The sequence below is a fragment of the Oryzias latipes genome, chromosome 17, assembly GCF_053564925.1.
Source record: "Oryzias latipes strain Hd-rR chromosome 17, Olatipes_Hd-rR_3.1".
Lineage (NCBI taxonomy): Eukaryota > Metazoa > Chordata > Actinopteri > Beloniformes > Adrianichthyidae > Oryzias > Oryzias latipes.
Window position 1 is genome coordinate 30287962 of NC_136253.1, and position 27053 is coordinate 30315014.

Sequence of the window (27053 nt, forward strand, 5' to 3'; positions counted from 1 at the left end):
AGGAGAAACAGAGGGATCAAATAACACATTGGAAAACACAATACAATAGAAAACAAATACTGCTACTTTCTGAATTTATAATAACAATCCCTACCTCTTCGGCCTGCGAGGGACTAGATCTGGGCATGGGTGACACCTGGGGAGTCTTGAGCTGCCCACTGTTGCTATCTGCTGATTGTTCCCGATGCACTGTCTGAACATGGTTTTGCAGCTCTGCTTCTGACTCGAACTTCACATTGCAGCTGGAACAGCGTGTCTTGGCTGCAAATGATGAAGACGTGGAAGAGGATGAGGATGTTGAAGAGACAGCTTTGCCTTTTCCATCCCCAGGGCTGAGACTATCTCCTTGCACCCATGCAACGGTGTTTGTTGCCGGAGTGGTGGCTCCCCCGTGTTGCTGCGGCCGTCCTCCATTTACTGTTGGACTGGAGCTTGTGGAGCCGGCGGCTGTCACACAGGACGCACACAGTCCATAAGGCAGTCCATTTATGTCCAGTTTGACTAGGTCTTGTTTGGACCTGAAATCTTTCAGGCATGAGGCACACTTGAAAAATTTTTGGGCAAGGTGGTGCTGCTGGTTTTGGGAGAGGGCATTGCTTCGAACCATAGGCTGGTTGACTGACATGGTGCCGGTCTTCTGCATGTGAAAAGTGCCGTGAATCTTGAGCTCGAGTGTGGAGGTGACTGTCTGCATGCACACCACACAACGAAAACCCGTTAAGGAGTTTCTTAGGTCAGGGTGCATCTGGCAATGCTCCAGGAAGTCCTCTTCACTCTGTAGAGGCATCTTACAAATGCGGCAGCTGCCTGTGTCCAGACTCTTGCTGTGAGTGACCTTGTGCTCTGTCAAAGTGAGCAAGGAAGGGAATCGCTCCCCACAGATGGGACACATGTAGTGTTTGACTGGCCCAAGGTGGGTCTGCATATGTTCCCTCAGTCCAGCTTCAGAAAAGAAGGTACGGGAACAAACATTGCACTTGTGATTGCCTTTGATCATTTCAGCTTTTCTTTTTATCATTGCACTTTCACCAGGGCGGATGTTATGATCCCTCAGTTGGTGGTTAGTGAGGAGTGACTCCATGGTGTAAGATGCTCCACATATGTCACACCCATACATTGGCTCTGCAGAGTCCACCTCTTCCTCACTTCCATCATGGCTGTTTTGAGACTCCACCACAGATCCACCAGCTGCTCCTGATCCATGACTGTTGGTTAAAAGACCTTGCAGTTCAGCATCCTCTTTTGGTTGGCCTTCTCCACTGTTTACAGTTGAGCCATTAGCACTGCAGTTTTGTGTCTTTCCTTCAAACACACAATGTTTCTCTCTTAAATGTTTTTCCAAGAGGACAATGGCGTGGAAGGCTTTGCTGCAGAAACGGCAGTTGTACTTCTTGCTGTGGGTGGTAATGTGGCACTGCAGCTCTACCTCTGTTCCAAAGGACTCCCCACAAAATATGCAACGATGGGCGCGGCCTTGGTTCTCTAGATGGCTGTGTTTGACATGCAGTTGGAGATCAGTCTCATGCCTGAAGTCCCAGTTGCAGGATGTGCAACGATACACCTTCTTCTCGTTGCTGTGCTTCACAGCCAGGTGGAGTTGGGTAGAAACCTTGGAATCGAACACTTCCTGGCAGAGGGTGCAGCGAAAAAACACAAAAGTGTGCATGTCGAGCAGGTGCTTTTGCAGATCATCCACTGAAGTAAACTGCTTGTCACAGCTTTCACAGATATAATAGGTGGAGGTAATGGTGAAGTGAATAGTCACGTGCTTCAGCAAGGACTCTTGGTTTGGGAACTCTTTGTTACACTGTGGACATGTGAGCTGAGGCTGCAGACCATCCAGGTGAGTTTTCAGATGGGTCTGAAAAAGGTCTAAACTGGTGTACTTGGCTCCACACTGGTTGCAAATGAACTCACTGGTAGTGCGTGAAGCTGAGCTGCCTTGTTTCAGGATAGTCGTTTGTTCCACAGATATTGGTGAAGAAGGACTGAGAGTCCGCAGGGATTTCTTTCCATTGTTGATGTAGTTTAGAGCCAAAGGAATGTTCTTGTGGTTTTCCTTAATGTGCTTGTTAAGCTTCAGGACACTGTTGAATATCGGGGAATTAGTGCAGTATGAACAGGAGTACACCTCTACGATGGGCTCCTTAGGAGTTACAGCCAAAGGAGAGTCAAATCGCAGGCTTCCACCATCACAATGTGTCTGACGAACATGTTCTTCCAAGGTAGCCTCTGTCAAGAACCCCATGAAGCACTGGGGGCAGAAGAAGGCATTGCTTTCTTTAGCAACAGGGCTGGGGAAGCCATGGGAGCAGCGGATGTGTTCCTGGAGAGCATTCAGGTCACTTAGCACTTCAGGGCAGAAGTTACACTGAAGCAGGGCATCAGGCAGGCTGGCTAACAGGGCAGCATGGTCTTCTGCATTGTGAATCTGCTTGAGATGTTCATTTAAATTTAGTAAAGAGGGGAGAACCTCCAAACAAAACTGGCACGTGTGAGCTTGCTCTGGCTTGTCCATATGCATGGTTCTTAGGTGAATCTGCAGAACAGCCAGGCTGGAGAATACTTGTTTATTGCAATAGATGCAACTGTAAGATACTTTAGGTTGTTTGGAGGACCGCCCTCCAATGTCTGATGTGTTTTGAGCTGCTCTTTTTCTCCTTCCCCTAGTCTTGGGAACAGGTGGTGCTGTCTCCACCATTGTTGAGCTGTCGACAGAGAGGTTAGAGTCAGGAGTGGTGCTGGATACAGAGGTGTAGCCTACTGTAAGCAAAGAAGGGCTGTTACTATGGTTACTAGATTCAGGGAGCTGGTGAATGTCCATGTGAGCATAGAGGTCCTCAACGGACAGAAAGTGCTCAGAGCAGATAGCACAGATGTGCCCCTTTCTATCTCTGCTGTGGGCCTGGTCAATGTGGGTCAACAGGGTGCCCTCATCACTGAAGGGCTCGTGGCAATAGATGCACTGCAAGGTCGCACCCAGACCACCATCCTCGGATGGAGAGCAATCAGGGTGGCACTCTGCGATGTGTCTCTGAAGCTCCTCTGGAACATCAAAGCCTTCCTCGCAACGACTGCACTTCCGGGTTTCTTTCAGTTTCCAATCCTCTCCTCGGGAAAAGCTGGAGCTGCTGCCGTCTTTGCCCCTTTCATGCACTTGCATGTGGCCATGGAGAGAGCTGGAGGAAAGGAAGCCGCGGCGACACACGGGGCACTTGTGGGGCTTGTTGGAGGCGTGAGTTTTCATGTGGATTTTGAGGTGATCACTGCGAGAGAAGGCAGAGTCACACTCCCCACAGTGGTACTTCTTGTCACCAGTATGTAGTTTTACGTGTCGATCACGGCTGCGCTTATGTTTGAACAAGCGGCTGCAGAAGGTACAGCTGAAAGGGAGTTTGTCACCGTGGCTCTGTTCGTGCCGCTTCAGGAAACTCAAGCGACTGAAGGACTTGTCACAAAACTGACATGGGTACGGGAGACCAGGTCCTCCTTCATCCTCGCCAAAGTCATAGTCTTCACAGTGTCCAGGGGAAGTTTGATCCTTACTGGAGGGAGATGATGCAGGCCAGGAACACGATGGGTCATCTTCCAGATCAGCAACACCTATTCAAACAGACACACACACAAAAGAAAAGGTTTGTCAGTGAAAAAAAAATCTCATTTGGTTTCTTATTTAATACAAAGTGGACTACTGTGGTGTTATAGGTGATGGTTATTGTAAGTTTGTGGTGTATGAATTTATATTTCTATGTGGTTTAGATCTTTTTTTCTCCATCAGTTTTAGTGGAAACAATATCTCTCCTTAGGTGTTATATGAAAAGTTGCATTTAAATATGCAGTTTAAAGCATAATTTGAGAAAAGAAAAAGTGAAAATACTTTTACTACAATTAACCTTGTATGTGGCCGTGTAATGGCTTAGCCCACTGTGACTCAAAACACAGTCTCTGTGACATTTAAAGCCAACACAAGACAATGGGTGTACTTAGGATGTAAGCCCTGCATGAGGTAAATTAGAACATTTCTCTTAGTCCTGAACACTTTGTGGAGATGAATACATTAAGAAAAGGAAAGAAAAAGAGAATGAAGAAAGACAGAGAAGATTCAATTACAGCTTAGACCACAGCTATACATAGTTGGAAACTCTGCTGCAAAATAATTATTTCTAAGATACATGCGCCTTTCAGAACATTAGTCAATAGGTTATAAAGAATGCATATTTACCATTTCTGTCTGAATGTTGCTTGATAAGCTGTAAGTGATTGTAATGTGGATGAATAAAGTTGTCTGAGGATGAGGACACAATGCAAGAAGGGGACAGAGAAGGGTTATCAGCTAACTATTAAAAATCATGTTTTGAGCTATATTAAAAGTGTTCCCAGTGCTACTTTGATTATGATTATGCCATTTTAAGACAAAATAAAAAAAAAAACTTGTGTTGATTCATTGGGAAACGTTTCTGCAAAGTGGCAGCAGTTCATTACAAATTTGCCAATGAGTTGTGGGCGGCACTGTTTGTGCAGAGCAACTCCACCCCCACTTCCTATCACCAATAAGTGAGCTCTCTATTGTCACATTCTCCTGCTAACTTATGGCCCCTAACACCCCAACCAAACATTACCGGTGCAACAAAATGGCGAGCAATATTGGAGCTATCCAGCCGTACAGTTTTGATCCATATGCCAGCTCAAATGAGGAAAACAAAGACGTCTATTTTCAAGAAGGGAGCTTGTGGCCTGTCCATTGTTCTTTTTACGTAACAAATACAATCTTTTTCCAGTGGTATTTTTTTCATCTGCTCTTGATTCACAACAGTTTGAATAAAGAAATACTCTGAAATGCAAATTTGAGCATAATTTTATTTTATAAATGTCCTCCATCATCAGAAAAATCCAACAAGAAGATGGTAAAAAACAAAAATCTTTACAAGACTCATTCAGGCAACCAATGAAACAACCCCCGTCCCTCAAGAGGCTAGATTTAAACAATGCCTGTAAATTGTTGCATTCCAATCCACTGGTTCACTGTGCAATGATAAGTATGGAAAACCTAGAACAACTGTTTCCACAGGTTCAAAGGGTTACAGGCCATTTCTTCCCATTGCTAAACTCCAAGTGCTTTGCACATCCTTAGCTAAACAACAACGTAATCCTGTTCCCTTTTAAAAGAAAAAAAAATCTATGTCAAAAGGCCATTACTTGGAATGGGAAAAACAAGAGGAAACTGCAAAGATTTATGAGAGGGACAGAGGAAAAGCAAAAGCTCTTTCCAGGAACCAACCTCTGTACTCTCCTTCAGCTGACAAATCTAAGTGTCTTTCTCTCTTCCCCCTGTCTGTTGTTTTTGCTGGAAGATCTGCCCTTTGTCAGGATATCATGCCCTCTCTGAGCACTCACCCCCATCAGGGCCTATCTTCAGGAAACAGATGGGGTCGGAGGCCATTCCCTTGCCCCTCCAAACTGCTGAAAGCGGCACATTGAGAGCCCACCTCCACATCGCGGCCCTCCCGAAAACCTCCCACCCCTGGCAAGGTGCCCGCTCTGCACACACATCTCATTCAAGAAGTGAACCTTGCCTTATTTACTAGCTTTATCTCTCCTCCACGTCTCAGTGTTTTCTCTCTTTCTGGTTCGAGGGAGGATGAGTGACTCAGTGCTATGCCCTCCTCCACAGAGGGGGCGGATCTGCCCTAGCTCGTACTGCCTCCCAGGGTATAAGAGAAGAAGACAGTGCAAGAAGAATGACCTCAGCCTGTGCCTTACAGTCAAACATATTGGCTTGGAGACAACAGTATAAAACAAACAAATAAATGGGCCTATATACAGGGCTAAATGAAATTCCACTGTCTTAAATGAGGAAGCCTTTGCCAAGAGACATTACCAAGCTGTCAGCATAACCTCATTTCATTGTTACGTTTGTTTACATGATTTTTATTATTTGTTTGGTGTATTGCTCTAATAACACACAACCATTAAGTTATATCTGTGGGAGATGTATAAATTTCCAAACAAAAGGGACATGGAAAACAATCATAGTTTTTGGGAACAACTGTTTGCTGTCAGTTGAATTAAGGAAATGACAAAAATGGTGTAATAATAATAATGCAACGTCAAAATGTCTATGTTATTCAAAACATGATGTCAATGAAAACCTATGATCAACTTTCCTTTTCTTCACAAAAGGGAACTGCGTGAAGCACGGATGCAGTAACATTTATTTCTTTCAGTAGTTTAAGAGGACTGTATGTAAAAAAAAAAAAATCAACCAAATTACAAACCATTTGAAAATGGCATAAAAATGAAATATAGACACTTTAACTGACATTATAAGTTTGCAAATAAAATGGGCAAAGAGAGTGATTGTGTTTGGGAAACAGAGCCTTTTTGACCCCCCCCCCCCCAGATTTTTCTGACCTGGCTTTGTTTCATGACCACAGATACAGACATGATCTGATTGGTGAGAGGAAAGGTTGTTTCAGGACATTTTTACGCGACAATTCATTCTCCACATGATTCAGTTCAAACCTTGTTTTTTGGGTGACGGTTTTGTTTCGGTTCAATTTACGATTTCTGTCTTGAAAAACAACAAAAACTTAAAAAAAGAAATCAGGAAAATAAGTATTTAATTGATAATAAGCAAGTAACAATAATGAAAACCCTTTTAGTTGACTCATACTAAGCATGGTGTAATGTTATAAAACAAGAAATAATAAATCCTTCTTAAATTTAGCAGAACACGTTTGCCACTTTGAATGTAAACATACTGGTATGCTGCAGGGATGCAACGATTTACTTTCCGTATGATTTGGTGAAACATTTTGCTTTTTAAACAGATAATCGTGGAATCCCTAATGCTTACAGATCCTTGAGTCAAAAAGGCGCTTGTAATGAAAACTCTATTTTTAGTTTTTTAATACTGATGACAAGTAATAAATGAGGAGTTTTCTTTATGCCTTTTTTAAAAAATAGATTGTCATTGTCAGAGATAGGATCATTTCTGGAACTTCGCAGAGGCATGAAGATGGGGTAACTTTTGGCATTTGGAACTTTAACTGCTACAAGTAATTTTCTTCTCCAAAAGCCCTAAAAACTCACCTTTCTGAGAGAAAAGCAACTGGCTTTATAGTGAGCTGAAACTACATTTCAAAAACTGGATCTATTACTCTCTCAGCACACTCGCTCAAGACACATATACTTGTGCAGACTGTGTAATACACAAGAGAACACCGGTCCACGTAGTGCACTCCCACTCACACACAGGAACAAACATACACATGTGCACACATACCATGCAAGAGCAATGGCCGAAACAAGTGTGTGAACAACAGTAGATGAAAGTGCAGTGTTCCTCTGGAGACCACAAGAGGAAAGAAAAGAGAAAGACTTGTTTTTTTTCCTTCTTCACCCTGACAAGAAATGCCCAGGCCTCAGCAGCAGCCTGAGTAAATAAAAGAACGGACCTTACTTCCCTGTCTCTCGGGCCGGGGGTCTATGCACGCCAGCGCTCTCTGTGCTGCTGCCAAAGGGGATGCTGGGGCCTGAAAAACTACACCCTGCAGCTGAAGGGCTGTCTTTGTTAGTCTGCCAAGGCCTTCCTGAGCGTCCTCCAGCCAACAGCCTGTCACGTCCTGGGAGGAAGACCTCCATCTTAAGGCTTGTCCCTGTCTGGGAGTTCTGTCCCTAACCCCCCTCCCTATTTCTTTTAAAATATTTTCTATATGTGACGAATAAAAAACTCATTTGGAGTGCTGCTGGAGGGAACAGTAAAAATGAGCCACAGTTAGATTTATTAAACTGATAAAAACTTTACCACCAAGCTATACACAAGCAATAACTAAATACTTCTTTTTTAATTCTATAAGTTGAGTGACGGCAAATATCATTAAAATACATCCACAGGTCTAGACCAATTAAGTTTTTTTTTCTTTGGATTCACAAACGAAGAAGGTAACCACAAAAAAATCTCTCTCACCTCCCTTCAAGCCAGTCTGAACTAGTCTTTGTGCTGAACTTCCTCTATGTACAGAAATAGTACTGTCTTCCAGAGTAAATACTGTTGCTCAAAGTAAGACCTTTAATACTGGAAACAGGCAGGTTTTCCATTGATGTACACAGCAGACTTCATTCCCCTGAAGAAGTTTTGTTAAAATAAAAAGTAAAATAAATTTTACAGAAAATGTATTCAAGAAAGAAATTATTTATCTACTGACATTGTTTGGCAAATGACATTTGAAATGTTAACGACCTGTTAAATTAAAAATTAAGGCTAAAGATTTTAAATATTGTCTTTTCCTAAACAATCAATATATATATATATATATTTTTCTACTGTAAATCTGAGAAGAGATGTGTAAAAAAACAAAGATTTAGTTTTAATCAACAAAAGAAATAGTAAGAGTGTGAAATGATTATCGCTTTATGTGGTTATTACAAATGTACCTTGTAGCATTTTTAAAACGTACTTTATTTTAAAAAAATTCTACGTTTAATGTTTTGTTTGTAAGTTATTGTGTTCTAGAAAAAAATTAAGTGCTCAGAGCCAAAAATATATAGTTAAAGGATAGCTGTTTGAAATTGAAAAGATCATCTTTTTTACATAAAAATATGACTCAAATCCAGTTCAAAATGTTTATCAGAGAACTGTCTACGCAATGAGTAAATTTCCCATGGAGCCAATGATGAAAAGGGGCAGTATTGAAGCTACAATTTGTTTGTGTTTTCAGCCACTAAACATTCTCATCTTCTGTGTTACAGCAGAGATCTGTACGGATTGGTTGTCATGAAAGATGTGTTTTGTGCAGGCGTATTGGTGGCACATTGGGGATTGAGGATTCATTGAATAAACAAAAAGCTGACAACTTGTCTGATGTAACACCGTGACCTTTGGTCGTCCTCAGAAACTCGTAACAGAAAGGTTTTTTTTCTTTTTTTTTACAGTTACCGGGAAAAGTAGTGAGCCCTTCCCATGAGACAATGCGTGTGTCATCTCGCCACTTCTCCTGCTCTGATGCCCAAATAGGAGAGTTAGTCTGAATAACACATTACCATGTACAGCCCTCATTATGACAAAATTACTTAAGATCTAATGTGGTGAAATACAGTTTTACATTACATTCCCTGCAATCCTCAATCTGTGATTGAAACTGGCTCAATTTTGAAATTTATATACAAAAGTGATGCTACATATCTAACCTAAAAAAATCAAAATAAGGCTGATAATCGTCATATTTGATAGATTGGAAAGATTTATCAGGCTTTTCGCACAAGACAGTTGATGAAAATCCATAAGTCGCAAATTAACAGTGCATTTCTAACCGCATGCATTAACCTGTCTATCTTTTTCTTATTTTTCTTAGCAAACACAATATATTTTTACAGATCACTGAGAAATATCAGGTCCCCGTGCCCCCTTGCTACAGATCAATCAAATCCTTGAGGAGTGGGGGGGTTGTGAGACGACTGGAGATTTGGTGAACAAGGGGGCTGCCTTATCTGGACGAGGTAGAGAAAAACATCAGACGAAATTTGGACTTCTATCAAGCCACTAACTTGTATGCACAAGCCAATACAAATACGCCTACAGAAAATTAGAGCTGAATTGCTCTTAGCTCCCAAATTGAAGTTTTTTTTTTCTTTCATGACACAAAGGGTTGGAACATCAAGCACTGTCTTGACTCAATGGCCTGCATGTCCATTATTTCAGCCCTCATGGCTTTGTCTCTCCACCATGGGGAAGCAGCAAACTGTCAACTACTTTGTCCACATTACCCATGTCCCCCAGCTCAGACAGCAGCACTTGGTCACTGTCCCAGAAATCACAGCGCCCCAGCAGCATCCTGGGAGAGTTAGACAAATGGAAGGCTTAGAGGGAGAAAAGTAGGGCGACCAGTCATCCCTTACTCTGCTGTTTTTTTTCTTCTTTTTTCCGTGATAGTGAGAAACAAGAAAAATTAGAATTTAATTTCAAGTATGTGTGTCTGCAACGTCTGCTGGAAGAAACAAATGGAAATCAATGCTACTTACAAAATCAATGCTCCAACATTACTGCTTCCATAAAAATTAAAAGGGTAAGTGACCATCTCTATAAAGGCAGAAAGAAGTGTTGGCAGTCACTTAGTTCAGAGCAACGCAGTGTGCATAAGAAAGAAAAAACATCAAAAAGCAGTTTTTTTCACCATACCTCTATGGACAATTACAAGTCTTTTCTGACAATTTATTTAAAATTTAAAGTGATGATATATTTACAAGTCTGTCCCAAATTCATGCTGCAAAGAAGCTGCCACTTAGACCCTAAAAGATTCAGTCCACATGTTAAATGTTGGGAAAGGGCAACTAGAGGAGGTTTTAAAAATGTGGCTTCTCAAATAAACACAACAAAGAAACCAAGACTTTCAAAAATCCCTCTAAAAACAAACCACAAGAATCAAGAACAACATGTTTTTGACAGACAACATGAAAATGACCCTGACAACCATAACAATGACAAATAAGAAACAGCTCGACTGCACAGAAAAATCTCATATCAAAAAGCAAGAACTGTGTGCTTCTGATTAAGATTAATTTAGAGACAACATAACATAGAATCCATACCTTATTCCAGACAGTTATATACAGTCAACGAATATTTTGTCTGTTTGTAAATGTTTGACAATTACATGAGAGATATGTGGTTAGAACTGGATTTACAGAGAACAGAATCATGGACGTCATGTCAAATAAACAACAGAATGACCAAGAATAGAAGGCTGTCATGGTGTTGTGAAAGTCAAGACCTCAAGTTGAGCCAAATGCCATATTAGTTCCATAAGACATCTGTGCACAGAGTGGGAAAAGTGTCATTCTACACCTGTTATTGTCACCTGTAGAGCCTGTTATCTTGTTAAATGATTGTGTTAAATCAAAGTGATATGAATAGTTTTTTTCTTCAGAAAAACATTGAGCTCATACTTTAAAATACAGACATCTATTAAAAAGAAAATTTGATTCTGTCTTGCTGTTTGCTTTTTTTTTTGGTAACGTACAATATCAGGAAATTAAAAAAAAACAAAAAAAACTAATAAAGATAATTATTATTCAAGGGGACTGACTGAACTGCTTTTTATTCTCAAAAATTCATAGGCTAAAACAAAGAAAGAAATATTTAACTAGACAGTCGTTCATGTGAAAATATTAATAGTTATTGTTGCAATTATTGCTGTTATTGTTTTTTTTCTGTATTTAATCATTCCTTTTTGTTAATGCAGTAGGCGAGCATCATTTGCAAAACAGGCTTTTGATTTTTTTTGTCTGAAATTAACTTGATTTGAAAACATAATGAAATGTCACTTTTTTTCTAGACTTTAGTCCTGGATCCAGTAATGGATTATAAGTTTATTTAAAAATGTGTTTTTAGTTTTTTGGTTCTACTTTTTTTAAGTAGCCCATAGATGCTCAAAGTATCCCACATCACCGGACATAAATGAATATACATGTGTATATATATACAGCTTGGAAAGTGATGGATTGATCTTGAAGTTATGGGATGGAATTACATTTAACTTTAGTTTAAAGATATTTAGTATTCTGCTTTGTTGAAAACAATTTTCTTGCTAAATCAAGGATTTCGGGTTGGATTGAGGACATTTCCTTGGAGCAGTCTGTGTGTGGGAGTTGGGTGGTGGCTATGGTGCCATACCCACCACAACTGAGTGACTGATGGCGTGGAGAGGAACAGTTGAGCTCTTCAGGTGGACTTTAGCACAAACAGGAAGGAGGCTGTCCTGAGATCTTGGCTGGAGCCAAAGGCACAGTGGCCTTCCCAGGGGGAAAGAGGAGGATGACAATCTGTCCCCCAGCATGACTCTTCGCCGCCTGCTTCACTGCACCGGCTCTGAGGGACTGCTGCGCCAGGCAGGACCGGTTGGGCTGGGCTACCACAGGAAGGGGTGCCTTGGAGAGTTTGGGACTGTATGCTGTTGCCTCAACACTGCGGCAGACCAGACGGAGGGCCTGGTGAAAACTCAGCCAGCCAGTCAGCCACTGTGTGGGATCCTGCAGTTTAAGCTGCTACTATTTCCTCCATATATCATTTACTTAGATGATCTCTCTTTATGTTTCCCAACACTATGAGTTACTCCAAGAAATGGGTTTTATGTAGCCACCATAACAGCACTTGTGCATAAATGAACATATATTTGCTGCTGCACTATATTCTGATTTTGTAATTCTTCTCTTGAGTAAATTTGAGTAAAATTTACCCCCCCCCCCCACTGTCATCTATTATGAGATGACAGCAGTACCTACAGTTTGGCGACCATGTTGTGGATAAGTGTATGTTGTGTGAAATTTGACCATTTTCCCATTTATTTCTTGGTCAGCTGGCCGTGATGAACATGTCTGTGTCATTTTAAGAAGAATCTGCAAAAATAAACTGGAAAAGGACAACTTTTGTTCAAGCAAGCTTCACAAAGTTTCACTGACATCCCAATTGATTCTTTCTTATACCTCAATCAAAGTTTCATTGACCTTTGATCTTAGGAAGACGCCGCTACTTAAATGTATTAAAAAACATATTTAGTAACTTCTAATTGTTTAAACTCCTCCTAGGGATTTTCATTCTCAAGCATGATTGGGAAGCTACGTGGTAAAAAAAGTTGGTTAAAAAGTTTGTAGATTTTGAAGAAGCCTGGTGAGTCTGCAAAAGGAGCGTTTCCCTGTTGCTCACATTTTTTACTGAAATATTGCGAAAATTTGATAAATGAATTGTATCAAACTGAACAAAATTATATAACATACAATATGAGCATATTGAGAGTGTGAGCGTGATTTAAAAAAAAATTAAACTTCCGTTACCAAGCAAATCAAAAAGCTAAATTTTTGTAGATTCTCTGAAAATTTAGATATGTTCGTCACCATGAGGCAACCAAAAAATAAAACGGTTGCTATGGAGATAAACCAAAAACAACAGGTGCCATTTTTGGAAAAAAAAAAAGAAGTTTTTTTTATGGATTAAGAACATGCAGCTTTGACCATGGTGGCAGAGGCAGAAGGGGAGAGTGAGGGACATGAGAGGGTGGGTCAGCAGAAGGGGCCGGTGAGGGCAGGGGCCATACAACGCCAGTCTCGGCTTTTGGAAGTATGATCTATATTTACTTGAACTACTAATAAAAATTGGGTTCATCTTAAAGAATATAAAATATAAGGGGAAATGTAGGATTTAAACTTGCAAAGCAAATACTGTTCAAATTAAACCAAAGTTTACGTACAACAACCCAAACTGTGAGAGTTAGCTTTAGCAATAGCCAGTGTCAGACTCCAGCCTCCTGACTTGTGACCTTTGGCTCCCTTGATTAATACACTGTGGCTTTATTTGATATCTCATCAATACTTTTCCAGCCTGTCAGCATTAAAACAACTGGAGACAGCCCAGGAGGGAGAAGAAAACATGCATTGTGTAGAAGGAAGCGGGAGGGGAAGAAAAACAAGCATCAACTCAAGCAAGACGATGTATTTTCATGCATCCCTGTCTTAAATGTCAAGATTTCTTAACCCTCCGTGACTGCAGCGCTGACACCTCTCCGAGGTTCAACAGAAACGGCATTCATTAATAATTATCTGAGCTGTGAGGACAGGAAGTAAGAGATAGAATAAGACCGTGCAGCTCGCCTGCTAAATTTTAAACTTCTGTCCTTTCCCGGGAGAGTAGAATTTCACTGAAAGTTTTTTTTTTTTTTTTCAGTCTTCTACTTTTTTGTTTTGTTTTTACTTGTGTGTTGGCCACAGTCCTGAAGGCAGCCCACAAACGAGCAATACAGTCGTAGCATCAGCCTTACTCCTCCCTCCCCTCCTTAATCATGTCTAATACCCTCCAGATGAATAAACATCTTCATCCCTTCTCTGTGAGAGCCAGAAGGCTCCTCCACACTCAAATCCAAGAGAGGGAGACAGAAAGATAGAAGGAAATGGAAAGCTGATGAAGGAGCGCAGGAAAAGATGACAGATGGAAGGGTGGATCAATGCTGAAGTGAACCAACAGTAAAGTAACATAGCCATGGCGAGATTTTCTGCTTCATCCAATAATTTGTCTGATCTATTTCCCCCTTGACACAATTATCACAGTAGTTCTAATTATTTTTCCCTCTTCAACAGATTCCTAATGGCAGACTGTGCTTTTTATGATCGTGCTTGTAAAGTTAAGGTTTGGAGAGCTGTTGTGCAACCTTGTCGCCTCAGACTGTGTCCACAGACGTGCAAAGGAAGGGGGAAGGGAGTGGAGAGGGAGGAGGGCGGTCTCTGGAGAATGGGCCAGGCCTCAGACCAGTACTTCCCTGGCCCAGTAACTGTGCCAGAATACTCATGACATGTGTGTACAGTATGTGAGCGCAAATGGCAGACAGATTTAGGAGCTTGCTTTGTTTCTTCTGTTATTATTTTCTGCTGGTAACCAAGCAGCTCAGCATCGCTGTATCTTATTACCAAAAAGAGACAACAAAAGCGTACACACATACTCTGTGGCCGTAGTCAAAGATTGCACAAACACCTTACAGCCTCCCCCTCCTCTTTATTTGGAGATTGGGGATAAAATATGAAGCCTGAATACAAGTAGACAAATGACTACAGGGCATTTTACTTATTCATCCATCACTTCATAATGATTTATTCTTGTTTATCTATTTATCAGCTGATGCAAAAACAGCTCTACGTAAAACTTCTTTTGTTAAAATTTGTATTCTAATGAACTTAGTGAGAAACTTCTAAGGTTACCATAAAAATACAAATGTGAGGAAAAAAATCAGAACAACAGAATAGATGGAAAATGAATGTAAAGATCTTGACCTTGCTTTCCTTTCACTTCTAGATTTCAACATAATAGGCAAATGTAAGATTTCTTTCTTAGAATAAAAGAAAATAGAATAGAATATTATAAAATAGCTTTATTCCTGCAGCACTTTTCACAAAAGAATCACAAAGTGCTTTACAAAAAGACAGTATACAATTAAAGCCAAACACAAAAGGTAGTAATATCCAATATTAAGGCCTACTTATAGTCATAAGAAAAGTTAAAATCCTAGTAAAACCAGAACTAAAATCAACTAAAAGCTCTTCTTGACCTGGGATTTAAAACACTTAACTGAGTCAATCTAACACTGTTTTTGACTACTAACTACAACATTTAGAGTTAATAAACTATATGAACAAAAACAAAAAAAGAAAGATTTTTGCATGAATTAAAATTTAACTATGGAGAATTTTTTGCAATGGGATTCCCCATCAGGAAAGTTCCACAAAGGAACTCAGATAATCTCAGATTGAATGTCAGCATTGAACCATTAGGCATTCAATTTCCAGAGGAAAAAAAAGATACATTTTTTTCTTTTCTTCAAAAAATAGTAAGAAATCCTGTAGTACTGAATCAGTACAGGTGCATTGTTTTTTTTCTTTTTGTTCTCGTTTCGTAAATTACTGTGTGCGCCTTAATATAGTGAATTATATTCAAAGGCCATCAATCTGAAGAGTGAATGTAATAATGCACCCTGATATAAGCTATCATTAACAGCAACACCCATATCGACTAATTACTTTTCATAGGGTCATTGTAGATGAAAGGACTAGTGCCATTATCAGTGTATGAAAGACATTTTCCTGATAGGGTGGATGAGCTGAGCTACTGTTGGTCTCACTAATATACATAGAAACGGCATGAGATAATAAATCCTGTAACACTTATACAGTGTCTTATTTGGATATTTTGAATATCAGGAGAATATCATCAATGAGGGGACGATTGATTAAATTTGCTGTGTAAATAAGCTGATGAGTCAGGGGAAGAGTGGGAGATGGGTGGGGCTTGTTGTTAAATGGTGCCTACAATACTCATGGATTTTGTCTTTTAGAACACCTTCTGGAAACCATGATGTCCCAGGTAGCATTGTCTTTAAACCAGAGGTGGTAGATTGTAACAACTAACAGTGACTTTCTAACAATACTGAAAGATTTTCATGAGGAGCTTAAATTTGGTTAGCTCTTGTCTGAACTTAGATAAATACCAACTTCTGCTGGAATTTATTTTGGTCGTCTAAGTTGAGCTTTTGGAACTCCACTTGGTTTTCCTGTCTTTTGTAATTGGGCTTTGAAAGTATGGTATAGCTATTTTATTTTATAAGAGATTTTTTGTTTCTGTATTACCGGTGTAAATCCCGTTGAAACAACTGTGTTGTGATATATAAATAAAATTGAATTGAATTTAACTGAATTGAATTGAACACACCCACTTTCTCAGTGGAGCTAGTGGTGACCGGCAAAACACTTTTATTTTATATGCACAATATGCACATCCATCTTTGCAAAAGTTCAGATGTTGATCGTTTTCGTGGGCAAAACGCAGACACACTGCTGAGGCCGGCTCTAGGTTGACGTCAGGAAAAGGGCGGCATCCACAAGGAGACAAAGGTTGTCCCTCAGGGATCGAGGTGCCTTATTTCCGGGAGGGAAAATGAACTAGCGAAAATAACTCATTTTTAACATGTATATGGCTATAGTATACTCTGAAAGGCTGAAGAAAAGCATGATATAGGCCCTTTAACAACTTTTCTCACTGTAGCTTCAGTATTGACATTCCTTCGTCTATCGTAACACTTCAACCCTTTACGCAATTAATGTAATTCCAGCGGATTCTGAAGTGGAGAAAAGCAGCTTTGCACTAATATGCAAAGCTATACCATAGTGAAGTGCTTACACAATTAATTATTCGGTAGCGGAGAAAAGTGGCAGTTACACGACACTCTTCTTTGGTAAAGATTCATGTTGACTGCATAAACGGTTGAGGAGTTCCGGTATGTCAAAGAGGGTGTGTTATTTAGGTGTTGTCCGCGATGACACCGGTGTTCAAGGATTAAACAAACAGGTGAAAGATTTTCAAACTACCTGAAATCTGTTGATTTTTGATGAGGAGACAAACCTTGCAAAAGTCTAGAAATTAAGAAATTCTCACCGAAACTGATTCTTCAGGAGTTAGGAAAATCCTGGAAAGGAATGGCAGCTTCTTAATAACCGCGACAAAAATTTTGTGTATTTTTGGTGAAATTTTGTTTTCCCTTCAGCATCAGTCAATTCCAAAGATACACACTTCAGAAAAATATTGTTGCACAAACACAGCACATATCATACGTGGCCTAGACCCATCCGTACCTTTTTAATAAGATGTCTTGATTAGGATTCGGCAGACATAACATCCCGCATGCACCGTCTCTGCTTTGCTAGGCCTCAGCTAACCTTTATTCTATAGGGTTTAATTAATGTCAGCCAGTCTACTCTGCCTTTCAGAATGAAACGACTTATTCCTCTGCCTACATAAAGCCCAAATCCCTCTGTTTCACTGCTGAGGCCGGATGCCTTGTTTATCCCAACTACAGGTACTGCACCCTATTAAGGCCAGCACTTGTTACAGGGAAAAGGTTGAATTATTTACCAACAGTAGAAAGGGAGGAAGATAGAAGGAGAACGGAGAGCCACTTCAGATGAACTATAAATACATAATATTTTAAGGTTATGAATGCAGCAAGGCTTATTATCCAATGATGTTGAATACATAATATTAATTACCAAATAATTCAGATTTGAGAAAACAAAAAAAGTACTACAGAGAGATCAGTAAACTGAAGTATTTCATCATGGCTTCAACAGCCGATGGAGTTTTATCCATTCGGTCATGTGTAAATAGATGAATGTGTTTTGTTAAACAGATTCCAAGGGGGCATGCGCAAAGTCTTCACCCAGGGCAAACTGTCTGCATTCTATCTGCATCTCAGCCTCTATGCACAATACAAAAAAACATACAGAAAACAAAAGGGAGCACAGAGGGGGAGAACGAACAGACAGACCAAACAATAAACTCAACCACCAGAGACTGAGTTTGACTTTGTGTGTGTGTGTGTGTATGTGTGCGTGTCAAAGAGGGAGCCAGAAAGCACGAGCAGGACAAGGGAGATGAAGACAAATGCAGAAGGGAAGAGAAAGACAGAGGGCGGCCGAGAAAACGAAAGACAGAGGGAGAAATCAAATTTGCAAGAACATAACAAAAAGCTGTATCTCTGACAAAAGAGAACACACAGGAGTATTTGTCTAGCTGTCTGCACCAGCAGGATCCTCTGAAAGTTTATTAAACTAGAACCCTTCAAGAGAATGCAGAGTAGTAAACTATACTACTGGGGAGGGAAGAGGGAGAGACAGAAGGAATAAGGAGGGTTGGAAAAGGGGGGAAAAAAAGCTAGCTTTTCAGCCTCTGTCTCTCAGAAATTCTTTTATTTCAGCCATGCATTAAGTAACCTCCCCACTGAGTTCTGCTCCCCTTCCTGGTGTGGATAAAGCCGTCCCTCGGGGGAGCCGCTGGTAATTTCCAGCTTCGCCAGAAACTCAGGTATTAGAAAAGACCGCTTGGGGACCTGCCACAATATACCTTCACAATTTCATACGCTCTGAAAAAAGAGGGAGCCCCTCCCTTCCAGCCTACCCCAACCTTCCCTGTAAAACCCCTCGAGGGTCCCCAGTTCAAATTTCTGAAGTGCAGACAACGGGTGTATGTGTGGGGGAGAAGAGGGTGGTGGTGGTGGGGGGCCCGTGGGACTGAGAACCAGCAATAGAAAATCCACTGCATAGAGGAGAAAAAAGCATTTCCTCTCTGGTCTGGCAGGAGTGCCTTTTTTCCCCTGGCTCCCACCAGAGGCTTTTTACAAAACATGTGTTGCTGACATGTTGACAGATTGCTCAGTGAAGTGTTAGGCGCATGCACACGGCTGGCCATTTAGGGGGACATGGCTTCCTACCCAACATCCTCTACCTGAGGCACCATGTTTTATACATCACCCCCCCCCCCCCCCCCCAAAAAAAAAAGAAGAAAAAAGAAGGAAACAATAAAAGGTAAGGGAGTTGCTTCCTTTGTAAGGATAGCAGAATATCATAGAGCAGAGCGAGACTGTGTATAATGCTGCTTTAGCTCAACTGCGGTGATGGGGAGGAGCAAAGGAAACAGGAATGGGGGGGGGGGTCAGGCAGGACTGAGAGAGAAAATGCACGGAGGTGGGAAAAGAAAGAGTTTGAGAGCAGATATATGGTTATGTACAGCAGGTGAGCTTGTCAAACCAGTAAAAGAGAAACCTCACAAGAACTTGTCTTTGTCTTCCTGCACTAAAGCCACCAATAGCAGTGAGGAGGATGAAATCTGATCGAAGGCCAGCTCCCTGATCCAACTTCTGCTTCTATCAGGGTATCGACAGCACACATCTTAATCGCCCTGCAGCTCAAAAAGTGCTGCCGTGGCAACAGGATGGAAATGGGGATCATAATGTATTCATGGTGGTAGCGACCTGGGGGCTGCGGAGCACGCTCTCTGGGGACTGCACTTTACCCAGAGCCAGACGTGTCTGGGCAAAATCACTCCACACAAGACAGCAGCAGAATACTGAAGAGCAACGGATGGAGGCAGTGTGGAAGAAAGACACAGAAAGGTAATAGGGATTGCAGAATGCAGATTTGGAAAATGAAAAAAACAAAGACTGCAGCAGTTTAGAACATTAAGGGGGAACAATGGGTGCTTAATTATGTCAGAGATGATTGTAAACATAAAATTTCCTGAAGCCAATAAAACAGCAGCGTCAACTAAGAGAACATGTGCTCAGTTCTAGAGGAAAAGTCTTGTTTTTTTGCTATTTGTTTTGTTTCACTCTTGCTGGGCAACAAATGTTGACATGTATGACATTCTTCCTAAATTGTTTATTCATTAGACATTACTTTTACATAAAAAAAGAGTTCAACTAAGCTCTTGTAGCTCAGAAACAACAGTTTTCATATAGTTGGATATCATTTCGTTTTCAGACTGGGCTGAAACAACAAAAACACAGAGTACTATAGCAGCACTGAACTAAAACTTTAACACACAAAGGGGAATGTGATTTCAGAGAAGGGGCTTGCTGGGATGAGCGGCCCTACCTTGAGAAGCCTGATGCTGCTCAACCAGGTGGGTGGTTGGCTGGGAAATAAATTGCAGAGGAAATTGGTCCAGATTATCAGGGCCACAGAGAGACATGGCCCTCTGACCAGGTGTGAGGACAGATAAATGGATGGATGAGTAGACAAACGGGAGGGCCGAAACAGAGAAGATTGATGGCTGAGCAAACGGACGATTGACGAAACCCGAGAATTCAGGTACCTAACATGCACCACTGCCCTTGACTGGCCATGGTACTGGTGAAAAAGCTTACATTGCAAATACATATTCTTTTCCCCTTACTGAATTCTCTTTGTCGGTCATTTGTCTCTCCCTTCACTTGACGCACGTATGAACATACAAACAGACACGCATGTTCATAATGTCAGACATACCTGCATCAGTGCCCAAACAAACAAAAACAAAAGTATAGCCCCATCTGCTTTTCTGCAGGAGGGCAGCATCACCAGGCAGCATGCCAGGTAAACATCCTCCAGCTTTGTGAACTCACTGCAGAAGGCAAGCACAATGCTGGAAACACACACTGAAATATAACACATGGTACACTATCTTTAAAATTTTTTTTAATATAGTCATCCAATCTCCACCTGCATCTAGAGGAAATATCCATCTTTTTCTGCTTTTATGAGGTTATATTGTATCCAAAAATAGAACCTACTTGTAAGTCTTAGATTCTAGTACATTAAGTAGCCGAAAAGCAAAGGTGTTCACTTCCAGACTGCGGCTTGCCTCTCTGCACTAAGTATCCCCCACACGTTTCACGACCCGCAGGCATTCAACCCAGGGCCACAGACAACTAGCCCTGCCTGTCTCCGCTTCCCATCTTCAGCTGACAGAATCTTTGAGAGCTAAACTTTAACACAGACCTCTGCGTTAGGAATGACTGAGCAAAGCAATCAAGGTAAAAATGGAAAGAAAGGGACAGATTGATAAAGAGGAGTATATGAGTGGAGAAGAGGCAGAGGAGCAAAACAACAGACATGACCCCTGGCCATCCTCGGGCATCTGCTTTATGTGGTTGTCTAAGAAAGCCGTGCACACACCTAATGACTCCAGACCGCTCCATATCCCTTAGGTTTCTTTTATCCTGGACTGCAAAGAGGCTACCGACAATGGACAAGTTCTGCGGAGCAGACCTAATAGCTCATGACCTGGAGAAGGTGAAGGAGATTTCCCCACTTCATCACTGCTTTCAAAAATACTTTCAAAGCATATTGTTTTATACGTAATAATTAAAGGGGAACGTGTGTATGCATGATTCCGAATGCTGCTGATGTTTGGGGCCAACAAAAAAGATGCAGTTTGGACTCAAACCTCCCTTTTCTCCCTTGCTGTTGCTTGGCACAGATCTCAATTTACTTCTGTGAAGGAGATTAGTAATCATCCAGGGTCTTCATATTGATGGCCAGGCTCAGCTTGTTTGCATATTTACTGGCCTCAGAGCCCAGTCGCCTGAGGTGAGAAGCAAATTACATTTCAGCTTTCCCCCACACACAACTCTCTTGCAGTTTTTCGATTTTTTATCCATCTTCTTTTCTACTCTTTTATTCCCCCCCAACCTCGTTTCTCTTAACATGCTGATCAGTCATCTTGCGGTAAGCATCCTTGCTTGCCCTGGTTGCATCTGAGTACCGGTCTCATTTGGCTAACATCATCACAACGTAATCTTGTTGGAGAGAGCAATCGGTTTACTTTGGAATTAGGTATTCCGTTGGCGGACCAAGAGAGAGGCAGGACTCACAGGGTTTAAAGGATGCAAACGAAAGCATGCTCTCCAGAATACAGTTGAGAGCCTGATTGGGTGATAACAACCCACACAAGCTCCATGTGAGAGTAATGAATGGCCAATGGGAGGCCTGAATAATAAAGCAATTGGATTAAAATCCAATCACAGGACGGTTCTTGTCTGTTGACTTTGTTTGTAGGGTGTGTTTTACCAACCAAGTTCGTGATGAGAAAGATGCGTCCTCTTTGGACTAGGGGCACATAATGTCTTGATATACAGAGTAGCCCTATGTTTACAAAGGTGCAATCCTTTATTTGGCCTGTCAGTAAATTATAAAAGGGATTTCACCGTCCATGAAATGAATGCAGAATGAGTCTGATTAGAAAATAAAGTGGTGATATCAAAAGATGTTTTTTTTTGTATCATCAATCAGTGACTTACTGAAACAATGACTGCCACAGGTGGTGAGTTCCCATTTAATCAAGGATTTTAATGTCTCTGTTTATCACAGAGACATGCACCAAGTTGGCAGGATTGGCAGAATCCCTTCAACTTCTTGGGAGGCAATCTCTGAGGAGAGGATCTCTGATCAAATCTGTTGACTCTTCCACTATGATTGATCAGCCAGACAGGCTGGAGGAAGAATTGATTAGGTGACCTTTCCATTCAACATAATGCTGTATCCCCTGTTATCCACTACTTTTAAGAGGAGGTCTCTGTGCTACCTGACAGCATGACCTAACCGTCGAACCATTACACTTTGTACCGATACATGCTGTTCCCTTTTGTCAAACTGCAGTCCAGCTGGTGACCTTGGAGACCTGAAACGACACGCATCCTGCCCATAAACTGAATTTACGAACCTACCTTCCGGAATGAAAATGGCAATTAGAAGTAAGGAATAAATGTGTTATTTGACTTTATGATATTTGAGAATTTTTGCCCTTGTGGGTGGCTATATCCTGAAATGTAGAAGGGGCTACTCTTAGGAGCTCCACAGCAGCCCCCACCCAAATACTATCCTTTGTCCAACAATAATAACCCCTGGGAGGTAGAGGACAGGGGGAAATTTTGAGTCGTGGTGTAGCCCCACCGCTCCTAAACCACAGTGCCTAACAGGATGCCGTCACAGCTGGCTCTACTCCTTCCTGTGGGTCAGCTCCATACAGCTCAGCCTGCAGGGAGACATAAACCTGTCGGATTGGTCACTCTTTCCACCGCCCTCTGTCTCCCTCCTTCCTTTCTTCCCATTACTGGTGAGTTTGGCAAAAGCCGTCTCAGACAAAAAAAAGCCCTTTGGGGATAAATGTACAGTATATTTCCACACAGACACTCGCAAAATCCTTTGACCTTTTCATCAGGGAGTATTGATGAACATTACTCTTAGTCCTACAAATGTTTTTAAAATATGTCTTTGGAAAAATGGCTTCTCTTTATCCCAAATCCACATGACATCCAGGTAACTCCTAGTGTGGATTACATCCCTTGGCATTCGTTTTCAGTGAACTTCAACAGAAATCACTTAACTTTTGAAAGAGAAGCTATACGTCTGTATCTATTTTGCTAACTAACTAACTACCAAAGAATGTATTGATATGAGAGAGCCAATCATCCAATATGTTTATATGAGTGTGATAGTGCATTTGAGTCCAACGAACTTTTTTTTTACACAAATCCAGCCACAAAGCAATGGAGCCAAAATATGACCACATCATGAAATAAAATTACAGTCTAAAATAAAGGGAAGAAAACACTATTTTAAGTCTACTGACAGACTTGACCTTTGGTCTCCTGGCTGAAAAAGTCAATGGAATATTCATGATTGCAAAATATAAATAGACATTGGCATTGGTTAAAATTCTCTTCCAGGAAAATCCTGCCATTTAACAATCCAGATAAAGAAAAAAATCATTTCTGAGTTTTTATTTATTTAAATAAAAATAAAAAACAGTTGGAAAAAGCTTGTAGATGTGACGCAGAAGCTACTACATGAAGCCACAAGCTCCCTGGTCTGCTCCATTCTATGCATTCACTAGCAGACCAAAAGATCCATGTACGGCCTTATTTTCCTTGCCCAAACTAGAATCTGGCTCTAAACTGTACAGCTATGATATCTCTCGCCATTTTTGTTGAATTGGTAATGTTTGGTTGGGGTTGTGAGGGGCCGTAAGTGAGTTAGAAAGCACGTAAACAGACGAATGATGGTAAGGGGGTGGGATTGCTCTGCACTAATGGTACCACACATAACTCATAGGTGAATTTGGAGTAGAACTTTAAGAAAGACACATTTGTATTAAAATGATACCTAATCCACATTAGAATTTTTTATAAATTAAAAAAAGGTAGTTAACAATAAATAATGTGCATTTGTTTTCTGCCTTTTGTTTGTGCCTACCTATGCTTCTCTGTATAACCTTCATCAATATTCTGGTGAGAGGAACCATGTTTGAAACAGAAAAAAGAAAATCATTTGAATTCTGGGGACCCAGAGGAGAGAGTGTAAAACCCAGAGGTAAGATCCAAGCTCGCTCTAAGTGCCCTTCCACTGACTGCCTACCTGGTAAACATCCCCAGCTTCTTGCTTTCAAAACACGTCGGCCAGTGCCCGTCTACTTCAGCCTGCCCTGCCAAACAGGATTGAGACTTTATTTGTTCTTTTTTGCGTCTGAGTCACCGCGCATAACCTGTTTGGGATTAATGATGATGTTAATAAAATTCATCTGGCCTGTGGGTGGATTTGCCTGACAGGCCTGGTGCCTGTCCTTCACAGAGATAAGTCCACTGCTGGCCTTATCTACCTCCCACAGCCCCACCCAGCAGTGCCGAGCACTGGACACACAACCAGTCAACTCATCACCGGCTAATTACCACCTCTGACTGTCTTACAAAGCAGGCCTGGACTCACATTACTGCTGCTCAGGCTACCTCTCCTCTGGCTGAATCCATCTCTGTCGTTTTCTTTTTGGCTCCAAAGTTCCCCTCGTCTGGCGTTTCTGATTTATCCCATCAATACATTTTTCTCGCCTCCTCCTCCCACTCCGTTTAATTTTTTCTTTTAAGTTTTCCATTATTCAGAGTTGATATATATTTGTGCAAATCATCTTTTCATTTTATTAAAAAGCCCAACATTCAGCTTCTTAGCTGTAGGTTGTCGGGTAAATTGTGTGCTCCAAATATTCAGATACACTTCTAGGAGTCTTAATTCCGTTTACAATACAGGTTCTGGGTAAGAGCTTAAGCCATTTGTGTGCCAGAGTCAGTTCAATCTCATAGCTTCAGCCGAGCAGCCGAAGTCACTTGTGTTACAGAATGAGGGAGCGGTTTCTTTTATTCAATTGTTTTCCACTTCCACGAGCGTGTGCCAAGGGGGAGGAAAGCGCCGGCTTAACACGCTCTGCAATTCAACACGGCCAGACGCAGTCCTATTAAGATTTAATGTGCCATTCTTCTGCTTGTGCTGCTGAAAAAGACTTGCAGGCTGAGAAAGAGAGTGAACAAAGAGCAGGCAGAGTCAGGGCCAGGGAGAGATGAAGACAGTGCGGGAGAAACCGACACAACCGTTCCATGAACCGGTCGTTTTCATGCAGCTCTGCTCTGTCATTTAAACGCTACGGAGAAGGAAAATAAAAACAGTGTCCCTGATCTAGTATTTTCCCTCCATGTGTGTAGTTCTGAGTGAGGACTTGACATTATCTCTGTTTTGTCCACATGTCATCCGCGCTGTTGTGGCTACCTACTTAAGAAAGAGGTCAACTGGATGAAGTCCCAGCATGTGTTGAGCCTCTTGGGCGATGAATTATGTGTTGTCTAAAATACAAACTGCAAGCGCGCAGGTGCAGCCAGGCAGCAGGAGTGCATATGCTCGTTAAACGTGTGTGCATGCACATGTGTGCGTGTCTAAGCGGACAACTGATTAAACAATCAAACGTGAGAGACGCAGTATGCTAGAAAGAGGGGGAGAAGATGTGCGAGGATGCAAGGCGCAAGCTGATGCCATTCATGCCTTAAATACACAAGCAAAAGCCTCTCTATTCTTATTTTGATTGTTTCTCTGCAGAAAATGCAGGCCTTGTCTGCCAAAGACCAATAAATACTTTATACAGTGCATAATGTGTGCGGTGTGAAGCACAAGGGAAAGAGAAATAGGGCGTTCTCACGAGGGCATATGCTTTGAATTTCTAATGACACTCCTGTTAACGTAACTCGCGCTGTTGCACAGAACACACCGTACAGACCAACGTCTCCAGTGAAGCTGCCTTTTCTCCCCCCTGTCCTTCATAACCTCACTTTCTATTGATACCTGTCTTCTTACCTGTCTTTTTTTTCTTCCATAGAACACACACCAACACACATAAAAACACATACACAAGAAAGACTCAACTCCAATTGTGAGAGCTCACTCTAGCATGAGGTCCCTTTTCAGTGGCTGCGTTGTGCCAGAAGTAGCTATTCTCCCCTGACCGCCTCTCCTCCTTTTCAAAGCCTTGTAATCAGCGAGCTGCTTTTTGTACCAGGATGTCACAGGACGCCCAGGCAAAAACACAGCAGACTTGCTGATGAACGTCGTGGTTCAGAGTTCGGCTAATCAGGTCTTGTTCATTTCGCTTCCCCCCTATCTAGGCCTTTTGAAACATATAAAGTCGATGCACTTTTGTACTGTCTTCTTGGCAGCCACATAGCAGCTGTGGGATCAATAAAAAAAAAAAAAAAAGTTATGCAAGAGAAAATAAAAAATCATCACAACTGAAAGGGGGGGCCTGTTTGAAACACACCAAAATGCAGAGCTTCATGATGGAGATTTACTGAATATCTTTCCATGCTACAGACCCAAAGAGTAGATGTAAACAAATTCAAAACGCTTAAACAAAACATTTTGCGGTCCGGAAAAAAGAAAAAGACGGAAAACAAAAGAAAAAATTTGCAATGTTCCCCATCACAAAGAGAGGCTTCATATTTGTCTAAACTCCTTCAATCACATTAGTCACCCCATCTCCATGTCAGGATGTTATTGTTTCTCACAAAGTATTAGTGTTTCATTTGTATTTCTCTCATAAAAATGAAATGTACTTTTATTGAATTCAAATGCATTCTGCTGTGTCTACAGGGATACAAAAAGGGGAAATCTACATAATACAAATCCATACATCGCCCAGTTATCGGCCACCGTTTCTCTGGTGTACCCTCTCTGATTGATTCCTTTATCTAAGGGAAGCAGAAGACATGCTCTGTTTGCCCGTACAGTGGCCAGCAGGAAAACAGAGAAAGACACTTGTTAAAAAGGTCATCTCACAGAGGGTTAAAATAGCAGGGCACACTCTCTCTCTGGGGGCAGAAACCAGGCTCCTCCTC

General features: G+C 41.4%; 1 protein-coding gene across 9 annotated transcripts in view; it reads right to left on the bottom strand.

The window, feature by feature from the left end:
* Positions 1–27053, bottom strand: part of znf521 (zinc finger protein 521) — a 97846-nt gene that overhangs the window by 51459 nt on the left and 19334 nt on the right. For all 9 annotated transcript variants that reach the window (XM_078935406.1, XM_078935405.1, XM_078935403.1 and 6 more), the window contains exon 4: positions 95–3603. In XM_078935406.1, coding sequence (XP_078791532.1) covers positions 95–3247 — 3153 coding nt within the window. In that variant the 5' untranslated portion in view covers positions 3248–3603. The remainder of the gene's footprint in view (positions 1–94; positions 3604–27053) is intronic.